General features: G+C 42.0%; 1 protein-coding gene across 9 annotated transcripts in view; it reads left to right on the forward strand.

Annotated features, from left to right (window-relative positions):
- cep112 (centrosomal protein 112) overlaps window positions 1–19,378 on the forward strand; it is a 130,338-nt gene that overhangs the window by 95,445 nt on the left and 15,515 nt on the right. For all 9 annotated transcript variants that reach the window (XM_026165044.2, XM_026165048.2, XM_026165045.2 and 6 more), the window contains one exon: window positions 4,201–4,350. In XM_026165044.2, coding sequence (XP_026020829.1) covers window positions 4,201–4,350 — 150 coding nt within the window. The remainder of the gene's footprint in view (window positions 1–4,200; window positions 4,351–19,378) is intronic.

Raw genomic sequence — 19,378 nt, forward strand, 5'->3', positions numbered from 1 at the left:
GCTTTGGAGGGTGCAGGGCCGCCGCAGACGAGCAACAAGTGATTAATCCTCTGGTTTGGGGACACAGAGCTGGCATAAGTTTAACAAACAACACTCGCTGACATTAGAAGATGGTCCCAGAGCGCAGAACTCAACACCGCTGTTGATGCGAGCGGTTACATAAAGGTTATGCTAAAGGAGTGGGTTCTGTGCAAACATGTTAATATGCGTGAGTATTTCTGAGCATTTGTTGTGGGCTTGGGCGACTTTGTTTTAAAAGGTAAAGGTGGAACCAAGAAGGCTTTTTTTTCCCCTCCCCCCCACCCCTTGGAGCAACTCAGTCAAATGTAAACAAGAGGTCTTTGAACCTCAAAGGCTAACCCCAGTTGTTAACCCCTCAGTGTCTGACAGGGAGCATCGCTCTAGAGCTCAGCTGCATAGCTAATAGCCCAATTAAAAACATACCATGCCATGCATTATCCTAGGGGGCCTGATATGTATGTTTCTTTGCATTCACACACACAAACATACGCACAGAAGTGCAGATCCTATTCTTCTGTATATTATCTCCCTGCTTTTGTCTCTGTGCTCTGGTTCTTTCAATCAGGCACGCACACACACACATACATACACAGCTCTCCTAATTAGTGTCTCCTACCCAGTCCTGTGTGTTAAGCGCCTAGCTGCGAGTGGTCCTCCTGGGTGACCTGTGAACTAAACAGGGCCCACTTAATGGTCAGGTTACAGTGGGTGGTAGTCTTGGTGCTGATAGATCATTACTTTATCCCTGACCGCAAGTAGGTGGGAGGTGGAGGGAATGTTCTCTGGGCGGCACGGTTCAGGACAGGTTGAAATTAATATGTAAAATTATTTCATTTATTTAAACACAATGTTGGGGGTTTGTTTCTTTCTTTCTTTCTTTCTTTCTTTCTTTCTTTCTTTTACTGTGCTTTTCTGTGACCTTTTAGGAATTTACTGACCAGCTGCAGGGTTTATTCCTTTGGAGACATTTTCACATCAAAACAAAATCGAAATGTGTCAGCACTGTTTAAACTTTGGGTTCTTTTCTGTATTGATTGTTAGTAGAGCTTTTGCTCTCTTTCACAACTCTCAGCATATTCATTTCCAGTAATGCAGGAGACAACTGGTTTCTAGGAAAAAGAAAAAAAGCTCTGAAGTTTCTTTGTGAACTTGCTGGCCAATTAATATCTAGCTGGCAAATACGGTCATGCGAAAAGAAAAGCTTTTCACACAACTCTCTGCAGCCCCTTTTTCATTCCAGTTTGAAAAGTCAGAACATTTTATCAGGCTTCAAATTTGCACACAATTATTCTCCTTATCTTTTCTAGCCTTGGATAATAATTAATATTTGCTCTCGAAGCTGCACCAGTCAAATGTCAGCCGGTAAGTTGAAAGACTTACATTCATCAGGTTTGTTCAGCTGCCTCACCACCTTTACCAGCAATAACTTTAACAGCACGGCTTTTTCGGCCTCTCACATCTTTGTGGAAGAATTTTTACCCACTCCTCTTGACCGTGTTGCTTCATTTCATTGAGGTTTGTAGGCATTCATTTATGCACAGCTCTCTTAAGGTCCCGTCACATTTCAAGTATATGAATCAGGTAGAAGTTCGGACTCTCACATTTGACTCAAGTGTATTCAAGGTGCCCAGGTCCTGTGACTGCCAAACAAGCCCAAATCATCACCCCTTCACATGTGTTTGACAGTTAGTATGAGGTGTTTATGCTGATATGTCTTTTGGCCAAAAGTAGCACTATACATTATCTCCACTTTGGTGGACATTTTTACATAAGTTTAGTTGTTTGTTCATCTTTTCAAGCCTAAGCTGGAGGGTTGGGAGGTTGCGCAGACTGAAGACACAAATTCATGCAAATATTATGTGCATTGAAAATATTTTTTGCACTCACCTATTCTTAATGCAGCTGTTCACACACACAGATCTCGTGATTTCACTTGATTAAATTGCAGAATTTATTTCGTTGGACCAAGCTTGATTTTTCTGAATAAACAGTTCTGACCAATCAGACCAATGCGTTTGGCAACAAGTGCACTCGTAGCTCAAAACACAGTACTGAATATACAAATAGAAAAATAATAGTATTTAACCACAGACAGACAGCTAGACACTGCTCCGGCCCAGAATCTCTGTCTTCCTTTTCTTGTTTAGAAACATCCGGACCAGCTCATCATCTTTTCATGCTGACTTTATTTTTTCACACTGCGTTCCCCCCCCCCCCCCCTAAAAAAAATGCTTTTGGTTTGTTTATACATTGGAAAAATTCTAAATTTCGTGATTTTTTTTTTTTCTTTTCCAAAAACATACTTGGTGCCTAAAAGCTGTAACTTAACAACAAGTATGTCATATTTGGTATAGTTTTTTGGGAGGTTCTGAGACTTTTACATCATCAGTGTGATGAATAAATAACACCATGCATTTTTAAGCAACTTTTTAAGAAAATGTCGCAAAATTAAAAGTCAGATATGAAATTTAAGAATTTTGTGGCAATTGTTTCATATTTCAGGCTTTATGGGGCTAACACAGCTACACTTTGTTGGAGAACGCCTGCAGTTATGGCAGAAATGTTACCAAACAAAGAGGCAATAAGTGAAATGTTCTATCGTTTACACTGTTTTTTTGCTGGCGGGGTCAAATCACTGGAATCATTATCAAAGGAAACGGGCAACTCAAATTAAGCATCAGCCACCAAGTTTTCGCACTTACAAGTGTTTGTGTTCTTTTCATCATTACAGAGCAGCCTTTCTCCTCTGGTAGCCTGTTTACCCACCTGTTTGTAAACAAGTGGGTAAACAGACTCGTTTCTGTCCTCCTTTCTTTTTTTCCATACTTCAGGTTCATGAGGAGGCAAGCCTTCCTTTAGCCCTAAACAGAGATGCTAGCAGGCTGGGAAAATAGGCAAGTCTCACCAGACCAATTATAGACTTAAAAAGGCCTGGCTGCCTATCAGAGAGTGAAAAAGGTGCTATGGTGTGTGCGTGCGTGTGCGTGCGTGTGCGTGCGTGCGTGCGTGCGTGCGTGCGTGTGTGTGTGTGTGTGTGTGTGTGTGTGTGTGTGTGTGTGTGTGTGTATATATAAATATATATATACAGGAGTAACAAGACATACAGCTGAGTTTACTAGTTTGGAGTGCCGCCACTGCCCCGGGGCTGAAGACCAGCAAATGCAGGGAATCCATATTGCAAAATAATTATTATGACCAGAAATGATGTTCACATAATGATGTGTCATTTGTTGCTTTCATGTGGCTGTCCCACTGACTAAATAAGCCTAATCTCCCTAGCACCCCTCCACCCCCCTTCGCCCTTGCCGTCTCTTTCTGTCTGTGGTCGACCCGCGCCGCTTTAGCTCCCATACTCCCACACAATGTGCAGATTCCAGCGGGGCTAGTCCTCCAGGGTTTGAACATGGTAAACAATTATCTGTCTAGCCCAAAGCAGCAGCAATACCCTCCTTCCTCCTCCTCACCTCTTTCTCTTTCTCCCTTCCCTCTCTCTTTCTCTCTCTTTTTTTCTTACTCTCTCATCTTTCCTCTGCCTTTCTCTGACAGTGGCTTAAATAGAATGTTAATTTTGACTGGAGGTTTTCAAAGCCAAGACACTTCCTTTTCATCTTGGTGTGCACCGCAAGTTCACCAACACAAAGTCACTCCGCTCTTCAAAAAGGAAGTTGTTTTTTCCTTCCTGTCTATTTCTTTTTAACTCCCTCTTCTTTCTCACTCTTGCGCTTTCTCTCTCTCTTCTTTGTGTCTTCTGTCTCGTCTCAAAAAACAAAAAAGAAGACACGAGACTCTGGGAAAAGCGGACTTTCAAGGTGATTGTTACTGCCTTCCCAAGCCATGGCAAATGCAAAATGCATTTTCCATCTGATACTAGTCTTTTTTTGCAAGCCCAGTGAAATGAAACGAATCAGAACAGCATTTTGTTAAGCGAACGTATTTTGCATTTTGCTTCTGGCAACAGGCTTTTCTCTCTTTGATCGCTTTACTATGCCGCTTGTTTCAAACATAAGCATAGAAATACATAGAACTTCCAAGTTAACTTTGCACTAGGAAAAAAAATGGTTCCCAAGTGCAAGCAAGCCAAGTTATGATCTTATTTAGTCACTGCCACTTCTCTTAAGTTTCTGTCAGTCCTGCACACACTTGAGGATCAGTCAAAAACCTGACTTTTCTTGCCCACAGCTAATTGCGGAGCTACAGACGTCTGTATGTGATTCAAAGGAGGAGGCGATACGTCTGCAGACAGCAATGGAGAAGCAGCTAAAAGAGGCCAGTGCTCGCTGGGAAGAGGAAAGAAAGACAGTAACCCACCGTGCCGATCAGACCCACAAGGTCAGTGTTGGAAACCACACACTTTAATAATTACATCACTCAGCACTGAGCAACAGGTATTTCTTCACATTCTATGATCCAAGTATGCAAGGTGGCACATGCCCCTTCTCTACAGGTCTCATTATAAGCAGCTTTAATCATTTGTGTCCATTTATTAGGTGTGTGGTCCAGCAGTACTCTGTATTATTAAAGCTTTCAGTGGTATACTGCAGTGTTCCGACTCTGTCTTGTGACAGTTGTTAGGGTTGGAAGTTTAAATTTGAACACACCAGATATGATGAGTCCCCGTATTGTTGTATAGAGACGAAAGAGCTTGAGAAACACTGCTTTCGTGTTACTTAATCGAATGAGCGTTATAATTTTAAAAAATGAGAGAGTAGGAAGTGGTTTGCATGAGAATTACCACCTCAATAATCAATGCCAAGGTTCTCAAATAGAAACGAGTGGATTGCCCACTTTGAGTTGGGAATGAGTTGAGTTCAAGTGTCTTATAGACTTGCTTAAGATTAGACAGTGGAACAGGAAATTGACAAGCAGATTGGTGCAACATCTGCAGTGATACAGACACTTTTACTGTCTGTGGAAAAGAGAAAGCTGAGGTAAAGCCAATCGATTTAAAATTCCTCCCCTCACCTGTGGCTAAGGGTATGAAGCTCTGGCAAAGGACTGAAAGAATACGGTTTTAGATACAGACAGCAGAAATCATCCTTCTCTAAAGGGTGTCTAGGCCAAGACTTAGAGATATGGTAAGGATCTCAGTCACCCAGAGGTGCTCAGGGTAGTGCCAATTTTTGTCTGCACTGATAGGAGCCAGTTGTGGTGGTTTGGACATGTGACTCAGATGCCTCCTGAACGTGGTGCTTTGGACATGCTCAACTGGGAGGAGATCCCAGTCCTGACCCAGGGCACACTGGAGAGATTCTGTCTCTTAGCCAGGTTGGGAACAGTAATAATAATAATGGATTGCATTTATATAGCGCTTTTCGGGACCCTCAAAGCGCTGTACAATTCCACTATTCATTCACTCTCACATTCACACACTGGTGGAGGCAGCTACAGTTGTAGCCACAGCTGCCCTGGGGCAGACTGACAGAAGCGAGGCAAGTAAGCAGTAGAAAAAATGGAAGGAATTTTATAAAATACATATTTCCTAAAATTTCTAAACTATAATTAGTTCACTAACAGACCTGAATTTATAGTCAATATTATTGTTTTCAGTTACATTTTTAGCTGCTATAACACATATTACACTTTTGTCACAAGTCCTAGAGACAGGTTGTCAGCCTCTGGTTGCTAAGGAAAAATGTGTGTTCCTCAGTTAGTTGGTGGGTAGTTTCTGGAAGTTTGGGCCTCACTGTTCACAGTTTCACTACAGCTTCGACAAGCAGTTTGCAAGTGTTTGCAAACAAGTTGGTGTCTTCAACACAATCAATAGGCAACCAGGCAAGGACGTTCTTGTATATTTCTTTGAGACCTGTTTCACTTAGTAACAGCAAGCGACCGCTCACCAACCAATCTGGGAATGTTTTCTCAGGACGGATGCTTGGCAGGAGAAGCGTTTTGAGTAACCAAACCCTCACAAAAACCTGAACTTACTTTTTATGTCAGTAAATGTAAATACACTATTAACTATGATGGAGGTTACCACTAACAAAAAATACAGGAGCTTCTGTCCAAAGTGCCAGCCACTTTAATAGTTCATTCTGATTCAGTAAAAGGACTAGATGTTACAATCCCTGATAATGCATTATTAAGAGAGGATGATAAAGTCCCAGCAGTCACACAGTTCCTCTTCTCAGTGGTCTTTGCAGTGTTTGGTATATCTAAAGTATCTTTACACCAGCAGAACTGGGGGTATGTCAGTAAACGTCGTGCTCTAAAAAAGCCTCGTCTGGATTTCACTTTTATAGAGTAGACACGGGACGCTTTTCTTTAGTTAAAGCGCACTGCCTGTTTGTATGCATGTGCTCTGTCATTTTTATGGCTCGCTGCAAACTCCATAGTGACTTTAAGTGGCTCGTGTGCTCTGTGTCTGGCTGAATCTTATAAATCTCTCTGTTTCACCCAACGTCTTAAGTCATAGCCCCTCTTTATCATTCCTGACAATCCCTTTTACTGTTAAACTTTACACTTTGGCACATTTCTTTTAACATTTTACTCTTTTTTTTCTCTTTTGCTTCTGTAAAAAATGTAATGTTTTATATTAATAAAAAAAAAGAGAGATGTGTTAATCCTTTTCCCTGATCCATGTGGGTTTCTTTTAAGGAATCGGCTTCTTGTATTCCTCTTCTTCCCAGAAGCTGAATGGAGTACAGTTGAAGTAGCAGTTGACTGGGTGTGGCTCACTTTAAAAAGACTTGTTGTGTCTGGGATCAGGACATATTTCCAAACACAACCTTGTCTGTTTGTGGCTGGAGCTGTCTCATATAGTAAAGAGGCAGGTCCGTGAGCCTCTCTTCAGAGCTCTTCTCCTTCCAGGCCCTGGAATCCCAGGCCCTCCTCGCTCAGACGTGCACAAAAGCAACCTGTTTTCTATGAAATTACTAGTCCGGCCCCCACACTCAATTATTGTGTTGTCATTTTTATCCATATGTGATTAACGGTAAAGGCTCGTTGTGGTCCTTTGAGTCCAGATACATCAGCAAAGCCCTGTTTAGTTTCTGTCTGGACTGATATATCTTTACTTCCCTTACACTCATTCTTATGATACAATGATACAATAAAACTTCAGGAAGTTTTTTTTTTTAATGCAACAGCATTAAGAAGTACAGTAGAAACTGACCTAACAACTCAACATTCACTGACACTCGACATTTATTCAAATGAATTTGATACCGTCTTGAGTCTTGCTTACTGAAATGTTTCCACTGATCCTTAAAAAGAACTTTTAAAAGTACCTTTTTTAAAATAAAACTATTTAAATTTTACAAACAGGTGACACCTGAATGAGCGACTTCTTACTGCTGGATTATTTATTAAATTACTAGTGCTGTCAGCATTAATCTTGTCAAAATGACGTTAACACCATAACCGCATTAATGTGGCAAATCTCCGTTAGCGAGGGACTGGACGGCGCTAACGCTTTAACAAGCTTACCGCGCTAACGCATTGACACCATGCAGCCCCGTTTGGACGAATTCCAATTATACTTTACAAAATATCAGGGCTTTATGTATTAAAATGTCTAATTGGTAACATCAGTTATTGAAATATAATTGCAGGTGTTATTCATAACTTTATACAATCTCAGCCGTGTACTAGATTAGTTAGGACTTAATGATAAAACAGCAAAGAGACCTGTGGAAGTGCCTAATATCAGCAGTAATGATAATAATATTAAAATGTCATCCAGTGTATTAAGTGCTGACTCCAAAGAACATCACTGGCATCGCCATACAACTCCAAATTAGCAAGCGTTACACGAGTTTACGTCCCTGGAATTTGTAGCTGCAACATTTGAATGAAAAAGAAACTTTCAAATCACATTCAGGGAAAGTTCATCATTCACTGTGCTGGGTGACAGTGTCTGTGAATCATGCTTTCGACCCTACAACAAGTTCAGCACCACTACCAATGTTTCATGTCATCATGGGGCAAGTGTAAGGACATATGGCGAGAACTGGCAGGAAAAGAGACGTGCAGGAAAATGTTTTAGCTGTTGAGGCCTGTGTGAAATTGGTAAAGTGCTGACATTCAAAAAGTGACTTTCAGCTCCTCTCCTGCCACAAGGGGTCACCACAACAGGTAGCTCCACATGCTTGCTTTGGTAGACTATTGCGCCAGATGCGCTTCTTTGCAACCCCAAAGGGGATTGATAAAGAGCTGGCATTAGCAAAACAAAAAATATGACGTCAGTAGAGGTCTGCTGCTAGCATATTATCAGCTACCGTACAGTTAACTCTGTTCATTAAAGCCTTATAGTATACTCTTGCACACAGGCACAGGGACACCCGAGTAGTACTTCCCGTTATGCTTCCTCTGAAGGGCACATGGACAGTTACTGCATTGTAACTGAGTCTCTGTGGGCGAGTCCTCTCCATCACAAAGAGTTTTTATCAACATGGACTCTTCTGCTCATCGTCTAATGATGAAATTTCAATCATTCAGACCCTAGCAGACTTGCGGATGCAGACGCATATCAAAACCTTAAGTATTCAGTGAGTCTCAGTAAGACAGCACCACTCCTATAAGTCAAACAGACTAAGATCTGGCTTGCATCATAAAGACATTCACTTCTGGCAGAGATAAATCAGGAAGCATTGCAAAAATTGATGGCTGGTTGGTCTGCTGTGGAAATCATTTCAGTCTTAAAAGGTGTTTGATTTAAAAAAAAAATATTTGCGACATTGGATACATTTCCACATTGTTCGCTCAGTGTCTAAATTAAACATCAGAACTGTAGAAGAATTCTTATGTGATTCAATTACTGGCCAAACGCTCACATACATGGTGACATGTTGATTAAGGAATTGGTTACTGTCTGTGTCGCACTGTAGCATGCAACACTTGTAGATCACATCGTGCTTTTGTTGTAATCTAAGTGCAACATGACACAGTAACACGCACGTGCCGACTTCCCCGTTGTGTGCGGTTTTACAAGACACGGGCCTTAGCATCTCTGTTTGGAGGAGACGGCAGCTTTCTGTTTCCATTATCTGTGTGCTCATTATTATGATCCCCGTGTATTAACCACCTGCTAACGAGGCTCTAATTAATGGTTGAATTGCTTATTAAAGGCCAGACGTGAGGGGGAGAAGTGAACGGGGGAGAGGAAAGTAAGATTAGACAAACATCAAATAAACTGAGAGAAAGTAAAGACGTAAAACAAAGATTTGTTGTGATCTTGAAAGAGAAGGTTGAGATCCCATACAGTGAAGGAGAAGAAAGGGAAACGACGGAGGACGTGTGAGGATTGAGACGAAAGGAGGAAAGAGCAGGGGAGAAAAAAAAGAAAGAGATGGTGGAGAGCTGTCAGTGGGCCATCGGAGGGAGTGTGTCGCCTGCTGACATTGTTTCCACGCTGCTCACTTCAAAGGGCTCGGATTATGAAGAGAGCGAGGGGCTTCAGACAATGGGAGGGGAAGAAAATAACATCAAAGTTAGCCGTGCATTTGAATTGGGATAATCCCAAAACAGTTGTTCTGAATGCATGCTGCACCAGATCAGATGTCCCTTTTTCTTTTTTCTTTTCCTCGCCAGCCCCATTCTGCCGTTTCTAGCCTGAATTTAGCTCCCTCTGTGGCTCTACTGTACTTGGACTTCTTAAATGTGGGTGTTAACTGCAGAGACCTTTGTATCTCATAAACCCTTTTTTTAGAACAGCGGCAGTACAGTTAAGTATGCTCATTATCTTCCTTTTTTCGTACACATGACGTTTAGGTGGAGTAGTGTATCCGTGCGGTGTGTGCGTGGGAGCGTGCTATGTGTGTGCGTACGTACATAGGGCGAGCTTTAGTGTCTGTCTGCTTGCCATGTTGTTGCAGACGGGGCGCTTAGCTTTGCTTTCCCAGGCACATTTTTGCTTGAGTCGCAAATAGGTTAAATGTTGAAGTGTGTGTTGCAAACAGTTGCAGACGGTGCCCTGGTCCAGGATAATGAGCAGACTCAGCCTCTAAATCTGCTGAACTGAACCTACTTTTAGCTTGTTGTTTTATTTAATATTTTCTTTTTTGGCTCAAACTCAATTTTTGCAAAATATGCAAATCAAATGAGCAGAATAAACAGAAGCGCATTCATTAGAAAGCTCGAGTGTCATAAATGGTACCTTCACCTTTCTCCCTAATGTCATTTTTTTATGAGTAATATCCCATATACAGTGTAGTCATATTAAAATGTGGTAAATAACTCTAGACTGAAATTTAAGGAGGGAGTTTGGCACCGTGAAGCCCCATGTGGAAGCCTTCTGCTCGGTATATTGGCCTTTGAACACCGTACACCCATACAGTGGCATCCTACTAATCGCGATGTCGGGCCACCATAAAACATGCCAGATTTTATAGGTCTTTTTTTAACGCTAATCTGCAAAATTAATTATTAAGACTTATATGGAGACTATTTATTTATATATCAATTAATTCATGAGACTTCTTTTGCAACCATTGGAGTCGCCCGCTTATGGCCAAAAGGAGAAATACAGATTTATGTTGTTGACTTCACTTTTCAGGCCAGAAGCCATCTATTATATACAGTCTATGGTGGTGACTCACCATTCCTAATCCAGTTAATTTTAGAGTGCCAATTATCTCATAACAGTTGGCAAGTCTCTTTGAGTGCACTGGAACCTGGCTGGTGTCAAAGGACTGTGCAAGGTGAAAGCTATACAATGCTCTCTGTTTGTTTTCATGCGTCCTGTCTATTTATAGCATTGATATAGTTGATATTGGCCACTGGTCCACCGTGACACATAGCTAGTGGTTTGTTTAGAGGATTATTCACTTCCTGATGTCAACCGCTTCTCTTCTTGTGGTTTTGTTATTAAGTGTCTGCATATTTGTGTGGATTTTTCCGTTTCTGATGCATAGGGTTAGAGGTAAATGTGTTTAATAGTGAGGTTATCTGGATTATTTGACCACATGATGTGTGTCTATGTGGCCGTGTTTGCAGGTAGTGTCTTTTCTTTTCTTTTCTTTTTGGTCTGTGTGTTCATGTGTGTGTCAGACCGTATTTATGAGTGTGCATGTACACTTGCCTGAAATGTGCAGCTGCCAAATCTGACAGAACTGAAGCCCACATTAGCTTGCCAAGAAAAAAGGTACAAAGACACACACACACACATTCACACACATACACACGGCTTGTCTCTACCCTCTCTCAGAGCCTATCTTCCCAACTCTGTATCTTTCGAACTCTTTCTGTCTCAAACTCTGACTACACACACACACATACACAAGCACACATGCTCACCTCGCCCTGCCAAAAGGGAGAGGTGGCTGGTGAATAAACAATGGCACTCCGCCCATAGTGTCACCCGCCTGGGCTTTGATCAGCACCGCTGTTCCTGCTCCCCACAGCAGTGCTTCCTGTCTTTCTGCCTGCCGAATGTTGCCACGCACGTCCCCCGAAACGCACGCACGCACACACACACACACACACACACACACACACCTCTGTAACTTAGTGTTCGTGGACCTACATACACTCTCTTTCTCCCATTTTCTTCTCACTAAGTCTTTATCTGTGTCTTTCCCTCCCTCAAACTCTCCCACAAACACAGCTTTGAGTTAGTGCCCTTGTCTCTACAGTACATCTTCCAATAGTATTGCATTCTCTAACATACACCCACATATATTCAGTGTTTTCAGACACACACACACACACACACACACACACACTGAAGACAGGGATACACACCTTTGATCCAGGCTCCTCCAGCAGTAGCTTCTAGTGCGAGTCAAAGAGAAGGTCCTGTTGTAGTGTCCTCTGGGTGAAGTGACAGGAGACACATTACATAATGCAACAGTGACCATTGTCTCACAGTGTTTGAGGATGAGAGTGAATATGTGAGGTGCACTGTTCTTTGTGCATTAGACAGTGTGTTTCTTGGTTAAATTTGCAGTAGATGTAGTCCATGTGATCTAGACGCTGTTTTTTTTTGTGCATGCATAATAATGAGGGATCCTGTGCATGCACACACGCACACACAGCCATACAAACATGCACACATTAAGGAGGCTAGTTGTAGCAACTGCAGTTTGTCTGTAGTTCTGTAGTTATATATGCATTAGTTTCTGAGGGGGTTGAAAGGATGACTTTGCCTGTGGGAAGGAATGGCAGCAGTGGATCAAGAACAGGTGCGCTGGATACTCTCTGTAGCAGAGGCAAAGAGCTGCTTGTGTGTGTGTACGCGAGTGTCCATTTGTCTCCCGTGTTTCTGTGTCCGTCCACGTCCTTCAACACATCCGAGTTCTTTGTGTCAACCTTGAACTGCACATTTGTTTGTTAACCATCTGAACCATCATTTTCCTCTCTTTCTTCTTCTTCTCTTTCCTCTGTGTGTGTATGTGTGTGGGCATGAATACAGTTTTCATTTGTGTTGTGTGTTTGGTATCTGAAATGGTTGATGTTACTTGCTGAAAATAAAATAAACTGCTCTTTACTTTTAGCTAGGTTTAGGTTTATTGGTCCAGTTAGCCAAAATATATGAAACTGTTTATGCTAACAACAGATTAAGTTAACTCAGAAAATGTTATGTGATTTGTGGAATTATCTGAACTTGTGGTTTAAAGATGTGAGACTCATACCCCTCTTTGGTATGACACAGCAATGAGGGAGGGTCTGTAGTTATCCATTATCAGCCCTCAACTTGGTCCATGACGTTCCTCTCAGCCACCGTTGGACCCTGGTCAGATACTGGCTAGCTTTGGTAGGGATGTTTACATGTCTTTTGACCAACTGGCAATACAGAGACGAGAGAATGGTGAGCACAGAGCGCCACTTCCTGTTCTCTTGCTTCAAAGTCGGTGTTTTTGTTTTTACGTGGGTTTTTTTGGTTAGATGCTTGAAATAAGATCTGTGGTTAACGTGTTTTAGACATTTTCCAGTTTCGTTCTACAACATAAAAAAACCTCAGTCAATAATCCGCCTGTAAATGTTGAAGAAGCACCAGCAAGTAGCTAAATGAGACTAGAGAAGAGACTGAAAGGCTGTAGTGATGATGACACTGTGACACTGAGAGAGCTAAAAGAGGCATTCAGTAACCTTTCTGTTTCGGTGGCTTTTTGTTTTGAGTCACTTTTATTTAAATCTGTGGTTTCCTCCAACGACTTTCTCACTTCCTGGGTGTGTTTGTTAGCATCACTAATAAAAGTATATTTCTTAATATAGGAGCAAACACACTGGGGCACTTCTTGTACTCGTGCCCCACCGATGGCTGTTGTTCTCTTAAATCTTAACTCCGTGCTGTCAAGTAAGCCCACATTCCAACTTCCAGCTAATTCCGGTTTGTCCTTTATGTCAGCATCAGCATTAGCCAGAAAGTTATAGTCTTGGATCTGTATACACACTGTATTTATAGCACGTGTGAAAGCGAAGGTTGCTCTCCCTCTTTTTTTCTTTCCCACTCTTTTCTGTATGCATTTGTGTGCGTGCGTGCGTGCTTGCTCCACACGTGTGCATTGTGTCGGCTGATTGATGAGTTTTCCGGCCATGGGGCCGATTCCCAGCAGCGTTTGATCCACATATCAGAGGAGGTGGAAGTAGAAGAAAGATAACATTCCAGGATGCTATAAAAGAACGTGGGAAGTAGAGTAGCTCATAGAGAGCATATTTGCAGACAACAAATGGAAATTACTCACCAAACCACAAACCTTATGCAATGTACAAAGAAACCAAGAGCTCTTTTGCGCTTTGGCTTGGGCTCCTCAGTTTGAAGGATACCATAGAACTTGGCTGAGGTCACAGATTGCATAATATCACTTAATAAGAGCTACAAGAGTTAGCGATATAGTTCAGAAAACCACTAAAATTGTCAGTACGTTCAATGCAAGATATTTTTTGGCATTCACAGAATGGTGATTTACTATTTTAATAGCCACATCATTATTTATTGTTGTAACCACTTATTTTTATTTTAATATAAATTACAGTGCTGTACAGTGGTTAGCCATCAGCAGGACACCAGATTGATTCTGTGCAGTGAAACGATATTAAATAGATGTGTATCGCATAATCTTGATTTTTTAAAATCCTGGTAAGAATCTGAGGATTTACTCCTAAATCAAAAGAGCACCTATGTTTCATAAGATGTTGTCAAGAGTTTTTAGAATGCACTTCATATGCGTCCTTTTCGATAAGCAGAACAAATGCACGAATGCCCACACACAAACGCACACACACAGCAGGCATATGGTGTATGTTTTATAGTCGTTTCCTATTCTCTTTCTAGCGCAGCTCACAGCAGCTGAAAGAGACGGGAAGACCGAGAACAGCGCGTTCCCTCCAGTGGGCACAGCTCGGTTGCAACATGTCTTCATTAGCGTGGCAATTGTCTTACTATTTTCATCAGTACCAGAAAAGACGGGCAAGATAACCGTTTGATTTACTGCTCAGGAGTTTCTCCACAACTGCTGCCATCACGCTATCTTCCCACTTTACTTCTAAATCAACTCTGGGAAGAAGAACTGAAAAGCATTAAAGCACTGAAAGCAAATCAATTCACACCAACATCGGTGTTATCTTTCAGTGGGGCTGTCCTGGTCGACTTGCTAAACCACTTTTCTTTTTCTTTTTTTCATTCCTACACACAGACAAGACAGACCAACAGCAAAGCAAAAGTTTCTCTTCTCTTAACACCTCAGGAGGGAGACCTCTCTCCTCCTCCTACAGCTTCTCTCTTACACTCACTTTTTTACCTTTCCCACAATCCTTTGATAAAAGTGCAGATAAAAGAAAGTCTGTGCTCATCTCTCTGGCCATCCATCTCTCCTTGAGGTTAGCACCTCCTTTATTATTTACTATTAGATCAGTAGCCATGCACACACACACCGCCTTGTTCTACTAAAGCTTGTGTGTGTGTGTGTGTGTGTGTGTGTGTGTGTGTGTGTGTGTGTGTGTGTGTGTGTGTGTGTGTGGGCGCAATCCACAAACTGTCTCTGCTTATGTATGTCTGTGTGCTTTGTGCGCCTTGTGTATGTATCTGCTCCTACCCTTGTGTGTGTGTGTGTGTGTGTGTGTGTGTGTGTGTGTGTGTGTGTGTCCTTGGCTGGAGGCGGTGCAGTGTGAGGTTTTTGCTGCTGTCTGAAGTCGTCCAGCCTCAGTGTCATTAGAGGATCTCTTTAATCCAGACTTTGGGAGAAACTTCTGACAGCACGCTGCAAATAGAAGGCCCCGCCGCACATGAAGAGCAGCTCAGCTCCTAACAAAACACCAAGTTTAAAGAGGCCCCTGGCCTTTTTTCCTCCTCCCACTATTCCCTCCCTTCTTTCTTCTTTGCTTTTCTTTTTTTTTTCTCCTTGCCCTCTGTTGCTTTTACTTCACCCTGGGGAAACATGCTCGCCTTATCTGCGCAGGAGGACCACCCAGGAAAGATGACTAAGGCATCGTTGTGCCTGTGTGACGCCGCGTGTATGTTTGTGTGCGTACGACGCAGTAACTGCGCACTCATTTGACTGCAGAGTGTAGCGCTCACATTTTTAGAACTTTTGCTGTTAATATTAATGCATGCCTATACCTGTATGGATCGCTCTGAGCGGTGTGTTTGTTGGTGCTTGTGTGCGCGTGTGCCTCGCTAATCCTTTGAGCCAAAGTTTGGAATGAAAGGCAGAGGCACTTTGCTGATGGAGAGGTGAGAGAGACCTCTAAGCCCCCAACCGATGTACCGTGCGCCAGAAGTAGAACCGCTGCCCCTATCTCTTCACTCCGGCCACGTGTTTTTTTTTCTTCTCCTTCATGTCCCTCCTCCTCTTCGGTATCTTGCTGTTTCTCATTTTTCACCTTTCTGAACTTTCTCTCCTCTTGCACTCTTCTGGATGCGGTCACATTTCTCTTGCTGTCTTCTCAAGCTTTTCCTTTGCAATTTGCTTTTCTCACTTTCTTTTTTACACCTTTCACTTTCAGGCTTCCTTCGTTCATACCCAACATCTCTTCCTAAGGAAATCAGACCCCCCTCCTCCTCCCTTACACCCCCACCCCCTCTTCCTGCCCTGTTTTCAATGATCCCAGTCAGTCTGCATGACTGATACAGACCATATCACCCTCAGCATCTGGAGACATTTTTGCTGAATATTATACACATGGTCATTCATGTACTAAAGAAAAGAACTGTGTGCGTATGTTGACTACTTGTGTGTATCTGCAGTACATGTTATATGTACAGTACAGAGTTACAACAGTGGAAGTTAGACTGAGAAAATGAAGAATCAATAATGAAGCACCAGTTGGAGGTTTTGTGTCTGAACAAGTGCCCTCATTGATTAAAGTCAAGGTCAGACAGACCATGCACATCAGCTTCAGCACAGTATCTGTTGCTAATTCGCTTAATATGACCATTGTGTCTGACGGCAATAATGACTGAGTATCTGCAGCTCTTTCTGACTCACAAAGCTGTACTGTTCATCAGCAGAAACATCCCATATGATTCTATTAATGAAGGAACCAGGGTTGAACTTTTGCACTTAGATTTGCTTTGAGTACATCAAACGTAGAACCCACAAGAAAGAGAAAAACACGTCACCAGTGGGGTCAGCCTCACTTCCCAGAAGATGAGGTCGAGAAATTTTGTGTCACATTGCGGGGAATCACTAGTGGGACAGGAAGAGATGGGTGGGGTGTGATCTGTTAAGGACGCTTATCTATATTGTCTGCAACGGTGCTGTTTTAAGAATAGTTGTAGGTGACATTAGGGTCACAGTGGGTAGGTTTTACAAGATGATAGCAGACGTTTGCAGCTTAATCATAGACTGTATATAAGAGATGGATGCAGCCAACTTGATGTTTGCCACTAGTTTTTGGTCTCTGTTGTTTGAAGCCTTCGTGTTTGCATTTTGACGACAGCTATGCTACTTTCTTTGCAGCCAGAAGTGATTATATTTTAAAAGAAACGGTGCTGCTGTTACCGAGCCTGGTTAGTAAGACACAGTTAGGTCCATATATATATTTGGTAAGAGACAACTTTTTACCTCAATAAATTTTTAATTAAACAACTCTGATGCAGTGCAGACTTTCAGCTTTAATTCAGTGGGCTGAACAAAAAGATTGCATAAAAATCTGAGGGACTAAAGCGTTTTTTTAACATCGCTTCATTTCAGGGGCTCAAAAGTAATTGGACAGATTAAATACAGGAAAATAAAATGTTCATTTCTAATACTTGGTTACTACTCTATCCAAAGAACGTTTTTCCAGAACTGTGCTGGCTTTTTTAGATGTTGGGGTTTTGTTTTTTTTAGCCAAGTTCAATCTAGCCTTTCTATTCTTGGCACTTATGAGTGGCTTGCACCCTGCAGTGAACCCTCTGTATTTACCTTCATGCAGTCTTCTCTTTATAGTAGACTTGGATATTGATACGCCTACCTCCTGAGTTGTGTTGTTCACTTGGTGGGCTGTTGTGAAGGGGTTTCTCATGACCATAAAAATTATTCTCAATATCACTTCTTGGGATTGTTTATTAGCATCACTAATAAAAGTGTATTTCTTAATATTGGGGAAAACAGACTGGGGCATCCACCACTGTTGTCTTCTGTGGACCTCCAGGTGTTTTTGCGATGCTGAGTTCACCAATGCTTTCTTTCTTCCTCAGGATGTACCAAACTGTAGATCTTTCCACTTCTGATATTGTAGTAATTTCTCAGACGGGTTTTATCTGTTTTCACAGCTTTAGGATGGCTTGTTTCACCTGCATGGAGAGCTCCGTTGACTACATGTTGTCTGTTCACATCAAAATCTTCCAAATGCAAGCACCACACCTGAAATCAACTCCAGGCCCTTTAGCTGCTTAATTAATAATGACATAACAAAGGAATTGGCCACACCTGCCCATGAAAATAGCCTTTGAGTCAAATGTCCAATTACCTTTCCCTTTAAAAAGAGAGTGACACATGTTAAAGAGCTGGAACTCCTAAACCATTCATCCAATTTGAAAGATGGGAGTCTACTTATTATATAACTATATTCGGAATATGTTTCAGTAAATGGGTATAAAAAAACAAAACTTGTGTCAGTGTCCAGATATGTACTTCAGACAGAAGTACCTTGTGAACACTTTGTGTTACTGTGGGACACCGGATATGCCTGTAAATCTCGTCGTCTCTCTTTTCTAAAACTGTTAGAAGTTTGTCTCCAGCACAAACAGAAACGAAGGTACAGTCACTAAAAGAGCACTTGTTAAATGGGCCCCCTGTTGGGATGATGGTTAAAAAAAGAAATAACGGGGTGGGGGGTGGTAGAGTTACTACGAGTTTACAACATTATAAAATGAAGGTATGTAGGATATAAACCTTGTTTTTAAAAAGAAACACATTTTATTTGTCATATCACGGAAGAGAAGTGCTTTACCCACAATCCAAAGTTGAAATGGTCACTGTTACCATGGGAAAGTATTTTTTAAGATTTTTTTTTCTACACTCTCCCAAATGTTTAATTCGTCTCAAGAGACCATCACCACAATAAGCTGTGCATCTCTCTCTGCCCCTCTCCTCCAAACCCACTCCCACCCAAAAATAAATACTAGTCCTTGCATGCCTTCTCTACACTACCACTACAGCTACTTAAAGCTCTTGTAATTCATGTCAACTCCACTGAAAATGCTTTTCTTAGTGTCACTGAGACTTTGATTCGTCAGTAAACAAAATGAAATGATGAAATCAAAGGCAAAGGCTTTCACAGAATGGAGATGTAGGCTACAGTGGGGTTGTGACTAGTTAAGAAATACCCTGATTAATAGGATAAGCACGCTGGAAATGGGCCGCCTTTCATGTTGAAGAGCTGAAACTGACCTCGACGTGCTCTAGAGTCATGTTGGCCGATTAATGTGTGCTGAGAGGGGAAAAAAATCCAACTACCAGAAGCCTAAATGAAGCCTAAATCACCTGCGTCAGTGCAGTTGAGGTTAGTTCACACTGTGTTTTAAATTAGTGAAAGAAAATGGTCATATATGAGATAAAATTGCCAAGAGGATCAGACACTGTGAAATCGGAGTGTATTCAGTATAAAAATCTAACTAACAAATCCAAGTCTGTGTTTCTTTTTTTTTTTTACTTCGTGGTGTAGTTTCCAGAGAAGCTCTACCTAAAAGTTCACCCCGGCCCTAAAGCCTTGCAGTCTGCGCGTGATTTATGTCAGTGGACTGAATCGTAGATCAGGCGGTCATGCCTATCACCTGGACTACGTTTCCCTCGGCTCGGAGAATCAACAAGTCAACACCTGGCCTGCTCACTCAACTCCAGTGGGGGGAGACACTGTGGATATTGATGTTAGCCAGTGCTACACTCACACTTCTTGGAGGTGTGTGTGCATGCAAGTGTAAATGCACGCCCGTGCTTTCATCTTATGATATTTGTGTGTGTGTGTGTGTGTGTGTGTGTGTGTGTGTGTGTGT

This window comes from Astatotilapia calliptera, chromosome 4 (assembly GCF_964374335.1).
Source record: "Astatotilapia calliptera chromosome 4, fAstCal68.1, whole genome shotgun sequence".
Lineage (NCBI taxonomy): Eukaryota > Metazoa > Chordata > Actinopteri > Cichliformes > Cichlidae > Astatotilapia > Astatotilapia calliptera.